This window comes from Chiloscyllium plagiosum, chromosome 5 (assembly GCF_004010195.1).
Source record: "Chiloscyllium plagiosum isolate BGI_BamShark_2017 chromosome 5, ASM401019v2, whole genome shotgun sequence".
Lineage (NCBI taxonomy): Eukaryota > Metazoa > Chordata > Chondrichthyes > Orectolobiformes > Hemiscylliidae > Chiloscyllium > Chiloscyllium plagiosum.
In genome coordinates this window covers 98549255-98562808 of record NC_057714.1, presented here as the reverse complement: position 1 = coordinate 98562808, position 13554 = coordinate 98549255, and the positions used below count along the sequence as shown (strand labels likewise).

Sequence of the window (13554 nt, the reverse complement as noted above, 5' to 3'; positions counted from 1 at the left end):
GAAACGTCGATTCTCCTGTTCCCTAGATGCTGCCTGACATTCTGGTGTCCCTTGTGATCCTAAGAATGGGTCTGGTCACAACGTCACTCCATATAGTTAGACTGTGCCATACCAGCTGTCCCTTGTAGAGAAACCTGTGTGGAAACCGCTTTTCACCGCAGGTCTACTAAGCATCATTAGCATTAGCGCAATATCCAGAAAAAGGTCAGAAGTCACATGACATCAGGTTTTAGTCCAACAGGTACATTTCAAATCACAAGCTTTTGGAGCACTGTTCTTTCGTCAGGTAACATCAATACTAGCACCTCTACATCATGTTGAAAAAGGAGAGGGTGGGTCCTATCAAAGTTGAAACTTTATTGCTGGAACAGCACAGCAGGTCAGGCAGCATCCAGGGAACAGGAGATTCGACGTTTCGGGCACAGGCCCTTCTTCAGGAATGAGCAGAGAGTGTTCAGCAGGAGAAGATAAAAGGGATCCTTCCAGCCCGGCACCGCCTTCCTGGCCTGCAGTCTTCTTCTTGACCTCTCCGCCTCCATCCTACTCCGACCTATCACCCTCACCTTGACCTCTTTCCACCTATCACATTTCCAACGCCCCTCCTCCAAGTCCCTCCTCCCTACCTTTTATCTTCTCCTGCTGAACACTCTCTGCTCATTCCTGAAGAAGGGCCTGTGCCCGAAACGTCGAATCTCCTGTTCCCTGGATGCTGCCTGACCTGCTGTGCTGTTCCAGCAATAAAGTTTCAACAAAGACATTGATAGGTTTATTTTAAAATGTTCTCAATAAACAAATCAAATACTGAACATCAATCTAACTAGGGAAGGTTCTGCATAAGTCATGTACAGTGTTTAAAATTGAGTTTCTCAGATGGTGGAATAGATAGAAATTAAAAATAATTATTATTTTCTGATAAATCCAATTTTAGTTTTATTAATTGAACCACATATAAGCACAACTCTAAAAAAACAAATCAAGAAGCAATTTTAAAAACAAATTTATCTTAACAAGTTACATTCTAAAAGGCTACCCTTTGTACGGTCTCATGGCAAATTTTACACTGAGCAATGTGTGAATTAGTCTGAAATGGAACCCAAGTAAGAAACTCAAAACTAGTGCAATTTCAGACATAGTTTATGCCTAACCGCAGATGGCAACTCTACCCCCTTGTCTGTAAGGAATCTATTACAGCAGCCCAGACCAAACAGATGTCGTAGCAGTATTTCAGTCATGAGTACAATGCAAGCCACTTGAAAAGCATGCTGTATAAAATTTCAATAAGATTTTTGCTTTTTTAAATTTTTTAATTGTTTGCTGTTATGTTAAGTGATGAAATTATTAAAGTTGCTAATTTTCAGGACATTTTAGAGTTTATTTAATGAGGGCACTATTAAGCTGACTACTGTTTATTTACTGCTGTGGTAAAGAGAGGACTTGTTCCTTTGGTCAATATATTAGGAAACAAGAATATTTTGAGGCAGGAGTGGGACAATGACAAGATTACTCAAATTCTGAGATGGGATGCATGTTAATATTTTTGACAGGAAAGATCCTCATGGCTGGAGGTGTTGTTTATGGAAATTATCAAAATGAATCATCAAGAGCAGACATTTTGACCAAATATCTATAATGATCCTCAGTTTCACAACTTGTAGTGAGATGCACAAGTAGGACAAATTCAATTAAGATCCCATCTCTATCCAGACAGAAGGTGAGAAATTTCCACTTATTTTTCCATATGAGGTCTGCTTGATAACATTAAATGTGCCGAAGTTGAACACAGTGAAAGATTTAAATTACAAACCACTGGAGGTAGATCTCAATCATTCTCTCAAGAATGTTGTAAAAAGATAGGGTAAAACTAGATTTAGTTTCAGATATTTTTTAAAAGATGAATAAAGCCTGCAGTGACCAAATACAATTAAAAATTATTTTTCACAGCAAAATGTAACCTGCAGAGCATCAGACATGCCTGCTTGCTTTCACAACCAGTGCTCAAAAAAATCGATGGACAGAAAACACCCAAGCAGCAGGTCCACAGGGCTTTTCAATATATGACAGCTCAGACACCATGAGTAGACATACTCCAAGCTTACAATAGCTGAGAGATCTCCTGGAACATGCAAAAATAAAGAATAAAAATAACAGAACCAATAAAGAAAACGCTGGAAAATGCTTCACCAACCCTCTTCAAAACTTAAAACTCAACAACAGAGGTTTGCAAACACAATCTTCATAGTTGGCCTGAGATTAGCTCTTTACAATTTGCAAAGCATACTCTCAGAAGTTTTGATTTTGTTTACTGCATGTGTATAACATTTCAAAATTCACTAAATTTTTGACCACTTAAAAGCAAAGTGTCTGCATGTTTTAACAAAATATTTATTTTTATTTTTCTCATAATTAGAATATGCATTTTGTTGACAATACATAAAGTGAGTCCATGCTCTGAATCCGCACGACGTACCTCAAAAGTGTTCTTCGTCATTCCTGATAGACCGTAGTAGGATGTACCTGCAGCAATGGAGCACACACAAAGTTCGCCTATTTCATCAGTTCTACAGAGTAATGGAATTCCTTCTGGTCTTACAACACACATCACACCTGAAGAAGACATAAGACATGACAACCTTAATTCAACAACATTACTTATTTAAAATTCACAGGTCAAGCTATACTGGTACATCTTAATTTAATTTACTTTTCTGCCAAATAAGAACAATGGCACCCAGTAAGAACATTTAATTTACAAATCAAAAAGCAAGTCAAAATCTTCGTTTGGAATATACGAAGGTGATTTCTTTTTTGAACTACAGTTCAGTATTTCAATACTGCAGAGGCTATTTAGAATCGAGAATGCGGTGCTTGAAAAGCACAACTGGTCAGTCAGATCTGAGGAGCAGCAGAATCAATGTTTCAGGCATAAGCCCTTCATCAGGAATGTGCATTTCCAGCACCACATTCTCGAATCTGATCTCCAGCATCTGCAGTCCTCATTTTCTCCTGGAGGCCATTTAGAAGTGAAGTAGCTTATAGTTAAAACTACAATATTTACGTGATCTATGTTAAATCTTTCAGATTACTTAAGGATTTGCATATTATATAAACATTTTTATGATTAAATCAATGGTATGATATGATAAATACATTTAAGTTATATCATAAAAATATTGATTTGAAAATAAACCCACAGTTTTCCAAAGCACGGATTCTTTTTAACAAGAGGAAAGCGATTAATATAAATTGGAAAACTGTATGAATGAGGTGTCCTGATTCACTACTCAACAGAACTTAATATGGAAATATTTCACTAGCTTATAATATAAAGAATATACTTTGTTTTACAATAATGGGTTAGGATGTTTTTGAACTCTGTTCTGATACAGGATTCAAATCTGGGAAATTAAAGTAAAATTCTTTATTTTGCACTGACTGTTGCAGCAGAGGGAGAGGGTTTGAATGGACGATGAGTTTAGTAAGGGGGTCTGTTGATATTCTAGGGCATGTCGATATATAAAAAAAGGTGGTGCTGGGTGTTTTTAAAAGCATTAAGGTAGACAATTCCCCAGGACCTGATGGGATCTATCCCAGGAGAGTGAAGGAGGTGAGGAAAGATATTGCTGGGGCATTGTACGAGATCTTTGTATCCTCTTTCGCCACACAGGACAGAAGAATAGCCAATGTTGTTCTTTTGGATAAGAAAGGTAACAGGGATAATCTGGGTAATTATAGGCCAGTGAACATTACATCAGCAGTTGGGAAATTATTGGACAAGATTCTTAGGGACAGGATTTACTCACATTTGGAAAAATATGATTTTGAGTGAGGTAGATCATGTCTCACAAACTTGCTTGAGATTTTTTAAGGAAGGGACAAAGATGATTGATGAGGGCAGGGCATTGCATGTTGTCTACATGGACTTTAGCAAGGCCTTTGACAGGTCCCTCATGGCAGACTGATACAGAAAGTGAAGTCACATGAGATCCACAGTGAGCTGGTATGATGGATACAGAACTTGATTAGTCACAGAAGACAGACAGTAGTGGTGGAAGGGTGTTTTCCTGATTGGAGAATACCAGTGGTGTTCCACAGGAATAAATGTTGGGACCATGCTGTTGTTTATAATAACATATAAGTGATTGGGAGGAGAATATAGGTGATCTGATTGGTAGGTTTGGAGACAGCACCAAGATTGGAGCAAACCCTGGACAGCGAAGAGGATTTGCCAGAGGATACAGCAGAATTTGGATAGGTTGAATACTTTGGCAGAAAAATGGGAGATGGGAGTTTAATTTGGACAATTGCGAGATGAAGCATTTTGAAAAGTCTAATGCAAGTGGGAAGTGCATATATTAAATGACAGAATCCTTAGAAGCATTAACATACAGAAGGATCTAGGTGTACAGGTCTAGAGTCCTTGAAAGTGGCAACGCAACTGGATAAAGTGGTCAAGGTGGTGTTTGGCATGCTTGACTTCACTGGTTAGGGCACAGAGCAGAAAAATTGGCACTCATGTTGCAGCTCTATAGTATTTTAGTATGGACACCATTGTACATTTCTGGTCGTCACGTTACCAGCAGGATGTGAAGCCTTTGGAGAGGGTACAGAAACCAGGATGTGGCCTGGATTGGACAGTACTAGCTATGGGTAGAGATGAACAAATTCAAGTTGTTTTCATTTGAAGACAGGCCGAGAAGTGACCTGATCCAAGTTTACATAATTATAAGAGGCAATGATAGAATGGATAATCAGAATCTTTTTCCCAGAGTAGAAATGTCAATTACAAGGGGACATAGGTTTAAGATAAAAGTGGGAAAGCTTAAAGGAGATGTGAGAGGCAAGTTTTTTTACACTGAGGAGAGTATATGACTGGAATGTGCTGCCAGAGAAGATGGTCAAAACAGATACAACAGCAACGTTTAAGAGGCATCTAGACAGATATCTGAATTAGCAGGGAATAGAGGGATACAGACCAAGTAGATGCAAATGGATTTTAGTTTAGAAAGGTTCATTGGTGTAGTCCTGGTGGGCCGAAGGGCCTGTTCCTGTCCTGTCCTGTACTGTTCTTTGGGAAACAGAGCTCCAAAAACTCTTAACTCTGAGAAAAACAGAAATCTCCTCACTTCCATCATAGTTGGGAGATCACATTTTTAAAAAAAAATTGTGCCTCTGGTTCTAGTGCCTCCCGCAAGGGGTAACATCCTTTCAGCATAAACCCTGTCAAGATGCCTCAGGATCTCACATGCTTCAGTAAGATCACCTCGCATTCTCCAAATATCAGTGATACAATTCCAGCCTATCCAACATTTCCTCAAAAGATCCCAACTTCCAGTTGGGAATTTTTCCAAGTCCACACTCTGGGGTCTGGGGGTAAAATACATCTTTCAGTCTACTATGAAAGTATCAGGATAATTTTGACATATGTTAAGAACTGTAAGATGTAAACCTTCCAGTTATGTGATTGCAGGAAGTTGCAGCCAGTAAGATAGAATCATAAAGTCATAGAGTTATACAGCATGGAATCAGGCTATTTGGCCCAACTCATCGATACCGACCAGCAATCCTAAACTAATCTAGTCTCATTTGCCAACATTTGGTCTATATCCCTCCAAATCCTTCCTATTCACATACCCATCCAGATGCTTTTTAAATGTTGTAATTGTACCAGCCTCCACAATATCTTTTGGCAGCTCATACTATACACACACCACCCACTGCGTGAAAAAGTTGCCCCTCAGGTCTCTTTTAAATCTTTCCCCTCTTACCCTAAACCTTTGCCTTCTCATTTTGGACTCCTCCACTCTGGGGAAAAGCCCTTGTCTATTTATTCTATTCATGCCCCTCATAATTTTATAAACCTCTATAAGGTCACCACTCAGCCTCCAACGGTCCAGGGAAAACAGCTCCAGCCCATTCAGCCTCTCTCTATAGCTCAAAACCTCCAACCCCAGCTAATCTTTTCGGAGCCCTTTCAAATTTCACAACATCCTTCTTATTGGAGGGAGACCAGAATTGCATGCAATACTCTAAAAGTGGCTGAATCAATGTTCCGATGCTATACATTTGTGAAAATGTTTCTTCAAAACCAATAAACCATGCATTAAGGAAGAGCTTCACAGCATTTGAGTGTGCTACCAGAACAATTGGACTTTGTTACAGCAGAGTGAAGTGTCATAGCTACAGGATTAGGAGTGAAGAGCTGGAAAGTGATCTTAATCTGGCATAGTCACGATGTGCCAAATGGACTCCTCTTGTGTCATGATGGTGGAAGCCAGTCAGCCCGCTAATTATGTACACATATTCATAGAACAATAGCAGCTTTCAATTTTGCACATGGAGAATCTAATGACAATGTGGAATATCTGTTTAGCAGATCCAAAGTACAAAGTGTGAACTTTGAAGAAGCAAAGTTAGAAAGGAAAAGGAATCTGCAAATGGACATGCAACTACATGAATCAAGACTTATCCTGCTCTGAGTAACTGCTTTTCTTTGTGTACGTTAATAACGATGTACTACAGGTGCAATCAAACAGAAATCCCAAAGATGGAAAGTCCATTGCACTGTGTGAACAAATAAGGTTCCTCAACTGGTGCGATGTCCAATGATATTATATCTCCACCAATGCCCTGTAATCCACTCCATCAAGTCAGTAGATTAGAAAGTAGCCAGTAATATGCCACCATAGCTTCTGTGGTGTTGGTCTCATCTCTGATTATCTGTTTTGCCAGTGTGTGACAATGGAAAACATACACTAGAAATCTGCAAGAATGTCTGAAGCAACAGGAAGTCGTCAATTGTAAATTAGGTATCAATCTTACAGCAAGGAAGGAGAACATTATATGGAGTCCTATCAATATAGATCAGAGGATGTAAGTAATCTATAGCATTGTTTTCAAGCAGTTGAAATCAAGTGTCCTTTAAGGAGCAGATGAGGACTACTGTGCAGATATAATTAACTTCTTCTTCAGAATGGATTCAAAAGAAAAACCCACTTGACAATGTTAAAAAGGATTAGTGCATACGGAGTATCTAATGAATATCCTGCTGACTCCATTATTCTTAAATATATGGAGGAGGATGCTCAGCTATTATACAGTAACACAATTCTAACATAATGTGACTAAATGACTCATTTAACTGAAATTGGTAGACCTGAGAAAGACTGCATGAATTAAATGAACAACCTGCAGAGTTGATTTTAAATATAGACAAATATGAGGTAACGAAGATTGATTCATGAAACAAATTTGTACTGAAAACTGATGTTCATTAGTAAAGGTGGGAAAGGCAAATGTAATTATCATTCCCCCCAATGCAAAGTGGCTATTAAAGAAAATAGGACTAATCAAATACACCACTCTAACCTAAGACCCTTCCATTGCAGGTCAAAATAGTGTGCAACTCATTGGTAGCTGCATAGGAAGAAAGTCAAGACCTAATAGAGTACTATGCCTTCAAAAAGATACAGACGACCTACAGAACATCCAACATTGTGCAATGATTAAGATTCTGAGACTCATGGATCTAGGTCTAAATCCTATACCATGATCTGAACACACCTGAATGGAGTATTTAGAGTATGTTGCTTTATCAGAAGTGCTACCTTTTCAAGCAAACATTGAAGAGAAGCACCATATGCATGTATAGGCATTAAAAAAAGAAGTGGTCCCATGTTCCATTTGAAAGAGACACATGATTTGCAGAGTGTTCTAGTCAACACTGAGCCTTCCAACAATACCAACAAAAGAAAGTCAGTGACTTAACGCGAAGTTTGTGGAATCTTGCTGTGGTATAAGGTACTTACACAAAAAAAACCTGTTGGCTAAAATAAGTGAAAATCCAGCCATCAAAATGAAATGATCTGGAACTATATCAAAGAGGCACTCGCCTTCAAGAAGATCAAGGATGCTGAACCATTTTGCTAAATTTGATTCATGTACACCGAGGTCAGGACATTCCAGAGGTGGCTATTGCAGATTGTGTTGGGGGTCAAACTTTTTATTTGTCATCTGCACATCTGATCACAGCTCCTTCCGAAATATGGAGTATATGCTAACACAAAGCCCAGTTGTTCCCTTTAGTGTTGGCTAGTTGAGGAAAGTCAACCACTTTTCCTAAATGGATGTAGATGCCACGTTTTGTTAAGTTTAATGTCCCGAGGTTGCATTTCAACAATTATTCATGATCCTACAGTTTGCATTCCTTTGTTTAGTATAAACACTGACTGAGTCACCACCCTCCTCAGCAATGATCAACACCAAACCTCGGTCATAATCATCATTACAATGATCTCCGTTCTCACCACACAAAAATGCTCACTCTCTGCCCTCTACAGTCCTTTGGGCATCAAAAACAGATATTCCTGAAGGGAGGGTGAGCATTGTCTGTGCTTCTCTACAGGACGTCGTGTGGGTGAGAACTGTCCATGATCCTGGACGGGGGGGGGGGGTGGAAAGAGTGAGCAGTTCTGCATTTCTGGAGAGGATATAGTGAGTGTGAGAACTGTCCATGGTTCTGCAATGGGTGGGTGGTTGGGGAGGTGGGTGGTGGGTGGGAGGATAGATCAGCGCTGTCAAAAGTGAAAGGGGTGGTGAATATTGCTCCAATGGCTGGATTTACTTGGGAGCTTCACTGCTCATCAGTCTTTGGATCAACTTTGAAAACCTCTAAGTAAATCTGTGTAGGAAGCTGGCTGAGTATAAGGCAAACAGCTCAAGCTTGCATGGTTTTGACCAATTCTGGAGGGATCCAGACAGAGGAAAATCAGCAATTCGAAGTTTCCCATGTTAGTACCATAGATGTTCTTAGACAAGGATCTTCTCAAGGTACCAAGGCCTAACAATAACATTAGTCAACATGAAGGCTTTTCCCCCCATATTAGAAAATGAAGCCCCAAATTATAAAAGTTTTTTTAAAACTTCACAAAAAGTACAATTAATTTAAATCTGAGAAACTTTTACCCCTTGTTGAGTTGATCAATAGGAAGAAAAGGAAGCATATTTTGTTAAGCTATACCTCCAGGCATCACCAGGCCAACATCTTGCACAGTCAGGACCGACAGCTTTTCTTCAGAGTCCACTCTTATCACCCCATAACTCAAGCCGTGCATAGAGAGCACCCCTCGGCCAGGTGGCTGGTTGGTATCATCTGTTGGCCTAAAATAGATGCACACACTTTAAACCTTAATGGAATTTTAAATAAACCTTTACAGAAGAATGTTGTTCATGTAGGAACTGACAACCAGTTGGTCGTGCTGCAACTGTTTGCCACATCAAATCAAAACAGATTACTTAGCAAGTATTTGGCACATAATTCAGAAGTTTGGAGTTTAAATCAAAGGTGAGGAGCTGGACAGATGCATGAGTAGGTGGGGAGCCAGAGGGACACAGATGCTTAGGAATTGGGTAACAGGCTTAGACAGTGGATTTGGATTGGCTCAGGCTTGGAGGGCCAAAAGGCCTGTACCTGGACTGTAAATTTTCTTTGTTCTTTAAGTACCAGGGGATATTCTTAATTATAGTCCCTGTACTGACATCAAGCTCTGGGTTTAATGCAGTTAAGGTGCTGAGTGCTGTATCTCAGAGGAAATAAATATTTCCTTCTCCAAAACAAAATTGCTCGATTTTATTTATTCACTGGAAAGTCTCCTTTTTAATTTTGATACCTGGATGTTTGAATGTGCAGCAGTATAGTTTCTAATTTTTCCATTATTGTCATCACAACATGTAGAGAAACGAATTATGCCTTGTGGGACTTCATGGAAAGTAGTATTAAATATGACATTCAGCTTTACCACAAATCGTATTGATTTTTCTTCTAGCAAAGGTGGCAACTGTAAAACATTTCCTCATTTGCCCAACAGGGACCAGACTAACAGCAACTGTGAAGGCATCTGCAGTTCAGATCACCTTAGATTTAGAAGTTAAGAAAGCAGTTTGGGAGCAGACAGGATGAAGATGAAAGCTATTCAGAGGATTAACCATTAACTACAATGCATTTTCATATCTGAATTGACTTGCCACTGTATGTTCATCTTGCAATCACTTATCAAGGCACCTTTTTATAGTACCAGAAAGGTGGTAAGTCAAATAATCTCACACCATACCTTCGAATTGCTACAGTCAAAGCTTCTGGAGAACTGGCACAAGGACAGATTACTTCTGGACGCAATCCTTTGCTTTGGAAGACATTAAGGAATGCGTCACAGGAAGAAATAGACCCTAATGAACAAAACATTTGCAAAATATTAGAATATTCTTTTTCAAATTTGAGGACCATTCTAAATCTCCCAATGCACGTTCCATTCATTTATTTTTCATTTTGCGAAGTTAGAAGTAAATGCTAAAGAACTGCACAAAAATTACTTTTGAAGCGAGGATACTGAAAGGCTTTGAAATGTGCACATTAATCCCAGAAGCCACTACAACAATGCTTTAGTTACAATTCTTGCATTGCCATCATCACATCAAATGGGAAGATAATAGCCTAGTGGTATTATTGCTAGACTATTAATCCAGAGACCCGGGTAATGTTCTGGGGACTCGGTTCAAATTCCACCATGGCAGATGGTGGAATGTGAATTTAAAATAATCTGGAAATATGTGTCAAATGATAACCATGAACTCATTGTTGAATGTCGGGGGAAAACCATCTGGTTCATTAATGTCCTTTGGGGAGGGAAATTCACCATCCTCACCTGGTCTGGCCGACATGTGACTCCAGACCCACAGTAATGTGAAAGTCTCTTAACTGTGCTCTGGGCAGTTAGATATGGGCAATAAATGCTGGCAATAAATCCAACACGACGGTTGGTGGAAGAGTGCCTCATCTTCTGCCTGGGAACCCTCCAACCACAAGGGATGAACTCAGACTTGTCCAGTTTCCTCATTTCCCCTCCCCCGACCTTGTCTCAGTCAAATCCCTCGAACTCAGCACCGCCTTCCTAACCTGCAATCATCTTCCTGACTTCTCCGCCCCCACCCCACTCCGGCCTATCACCCTCACCTTGACCTCCCTCCACCTATCACATTTCCAAAGCCCCTCCCCCAAGTCCCTCCTCCCTACCTTTTATCTTAGCCTGCTGGACACACTTTCCTCATTCCTGAAGAAGGGCTTATGCCCGAAACGTCGATTCTCCTGTTCCTTGGATGCTGCCTGACCTGCTGCCCTTTTCCAGCAACACATATTCAGCTCTAATTTCCAGCATCTGCAGCCCTCAATTTCTCTCTAATAAATACTGGCCTAGCCAATGACGCCCACATCTCAGAGTCATAGATGTACAGCATGGAAACAGACCCTTCGGTCCAACCCGTCCATGCCGACCAGATATCCCAACCCAATCTAGTCCCACCTGTCAGCACCCGGCCCAGATCCCTCCAAACTCTTCCTATTCATATACCCATCCAAATGCCTCTTAAATGTTGCAATTGTACTAGCCTCCACCACTTCCTCTGGCAGCTCATTCCATACACATACCACCCTCTGTGTGAAAATGTTGCCCCTTAGGTCTCTTTTACATCTTTACCCTCTCACCCTAAACCTATGCTCTCTCGTTCTGGACTCCGGGGAAATTCACTTAAAACAGTTTCCCTCTTCACATTGAAAATGTGTTGCAAATAAAATGGATCTCATTTCACAGCCAAAATATCTATGGACCAGTTTCACCAGAAATTGTGCTTTCAAAAATTCAAAAATATTATCCAGGTGGTCTGGGAGAGGTCTGTCCATAACATTATGAAAACAAAGCCCTTACTTGAACTACATCCAAGGATCAGAACACAAATCTACACATGAAGAGGACATGAGTCAACAGTAGCTGTCCAGTATGATGATTCATTTATTAATGCCAGATATAGTTACCAAAATAATCTTTGTTTTAATTGCTGACTTCTATTTTTCCTTAAGTTAGCAGAAGCTGTGTGTGGGACTTTATGGGAGCCTTGGGAGTGGGTTGTCAGGCAGGGGAATCAAAAACAGGTGACATAGTAGCAATTGCATAGTTGCAATCCTACTACCTGCCTACCTTTTCTGGTATTTACTGAATGTTGAGTTAGGAATTTGAGAATTTAGTGTTGAGGAGAAAGGTGCTGTTGTTCTTTATTCGTTTATTTCTAATTTAAAGGCCTGTAATTTGCTATTATTCTTGCTAACAAGCTACTATATTTCCAAATTAGGATGGTGAGTGGCTTGGAGGGGAACTTTAAGTGAAGTGTCCTTATGTATCTGCTACCCTTGTCCTTCTAGATGGAAGTGGTCATGGGTTTGGAAAGTGCTGTCTGAGGATCTTTGGGTGAATTACTGCAGAGCATCTTGTAGATAGCACACATTGCTGCTACTGAGTGTCAGTAGTGAAGGAAGTCAATACTTGTTGATGCAGTACCAATAAAATCAATTTGTTAGCCCATTAATGTTTTTTAGGAAAAGTCCCTTTGCAGTCCTCAGCTGGTCTGGTCTACATGTGACTCCAGGCCCAGGCCAAGGTGTTTGACTCTTAACTGCTTTCTGAAATTGCCTAGTAAGCATCTCAGTTCAAGGGCCATTAGTGATGGGCAAAAAATGCTTGCTTTGCCAGTGACATCTACCGACCATGATAGAATAAAAATCAATTTGAAAATGATGTTTACTATAATCTCCAGGAGGAGGCTTTGTTTGCCACATGCACAGAAATCTAGATAACCAATTCAGCTAGTGGAAATCTCAAATAATTAGTATTTCTATTCACTGCCTGCAAAATAAACTGAACCTTTCTACATGATATCTCTGGTTTTAATATGCAGCAAGCAACCAATACATATAAATAACTTAAATCTCAGAATCACTTCTCTTGCTACACTTTCCTACTCCACCCACATTTATCCTGTTGGCCTCTCTTGATGAGATATTTAACTTTGTGTCAATTGCTCCAAACTATGGACTCTGCTAACGAAGATGCCCCTAGTACACTTGTTAATTGCAACTGCCATAGTCAAGACTTTCAAATCCATCGGTCTAGGCATGAGTGCAACCTAGAACCCAGGTGTGAAATCACATTGCTTTATCTCATGGCCCTTGGGAAGGATTGACACAGATGATCTAAAACCTGTCAACATTATCACTTGATTTTAAGACTGTAGACGATGGTCTTCAGTCAAAATGCAAAAGTTTCAATGAAATAACACACCAGTGAGATTACAAGTAAAATAATGCGAGTTGATGCCATTCTTTTTAATGAGACATTTTTACATTAAGTGCATATTTTGTTAGCATTTCCCATTTGCATACAAGGGAAAACCAGCGGTGATTATTCTGAACTTTTCTGGAAAATGCCCCTTTTGTTACTTTAAACACTAGTCTGGGGTTAAAATGTTGCTATTTACATTTACGTTGCCTTTTGTTTCAAAACAACAGGATTAGTGGAAGAGATAGTTACTCACAAGGATTAGCTCCATCTGCTACTATTAGCATCCGTAGTGAGGTGAGGTTAATGTCTCGCTGATCTCTGTGTGCAACCAAGGCCCAATGCATGTCCCTGGACTTCACACATGCCACTTTAGCTGGAATTACATATCATTAAA

General features: G+C 39.8%; 1 protein-coding gene across 1 annotated transcript in view; it reads right to left on the bottom strand.

The window, feature by feature from the left end:
• Positions 1-13554, bottom strand: part of LOC122550323 (disco-interacting protein 2 homolog C-like) — a 560369-nt gene that overhangs the window by 79629 nt on the left and 467186 nt on the right. The window contains exons 18-21 of the mRNA XM_043691048.1: positions 13414-13533; positions 10107-10221; positions 9017-9156; positions 2468-2604 (exon numbers count right to left, since the gene is read on the bottom strand). Coding sequence (XP_043546983.1) covers positions 2468-2604; positions 9017-9156; positions 10107-10221; positions 13414-13533 — 512 coding nt within the window. The remainder of the gene's footprint in view (positions 1-2467; positions 2605-9016; positions 9157-10106; positions 10222-13413; positions 13534-13554) is intronic.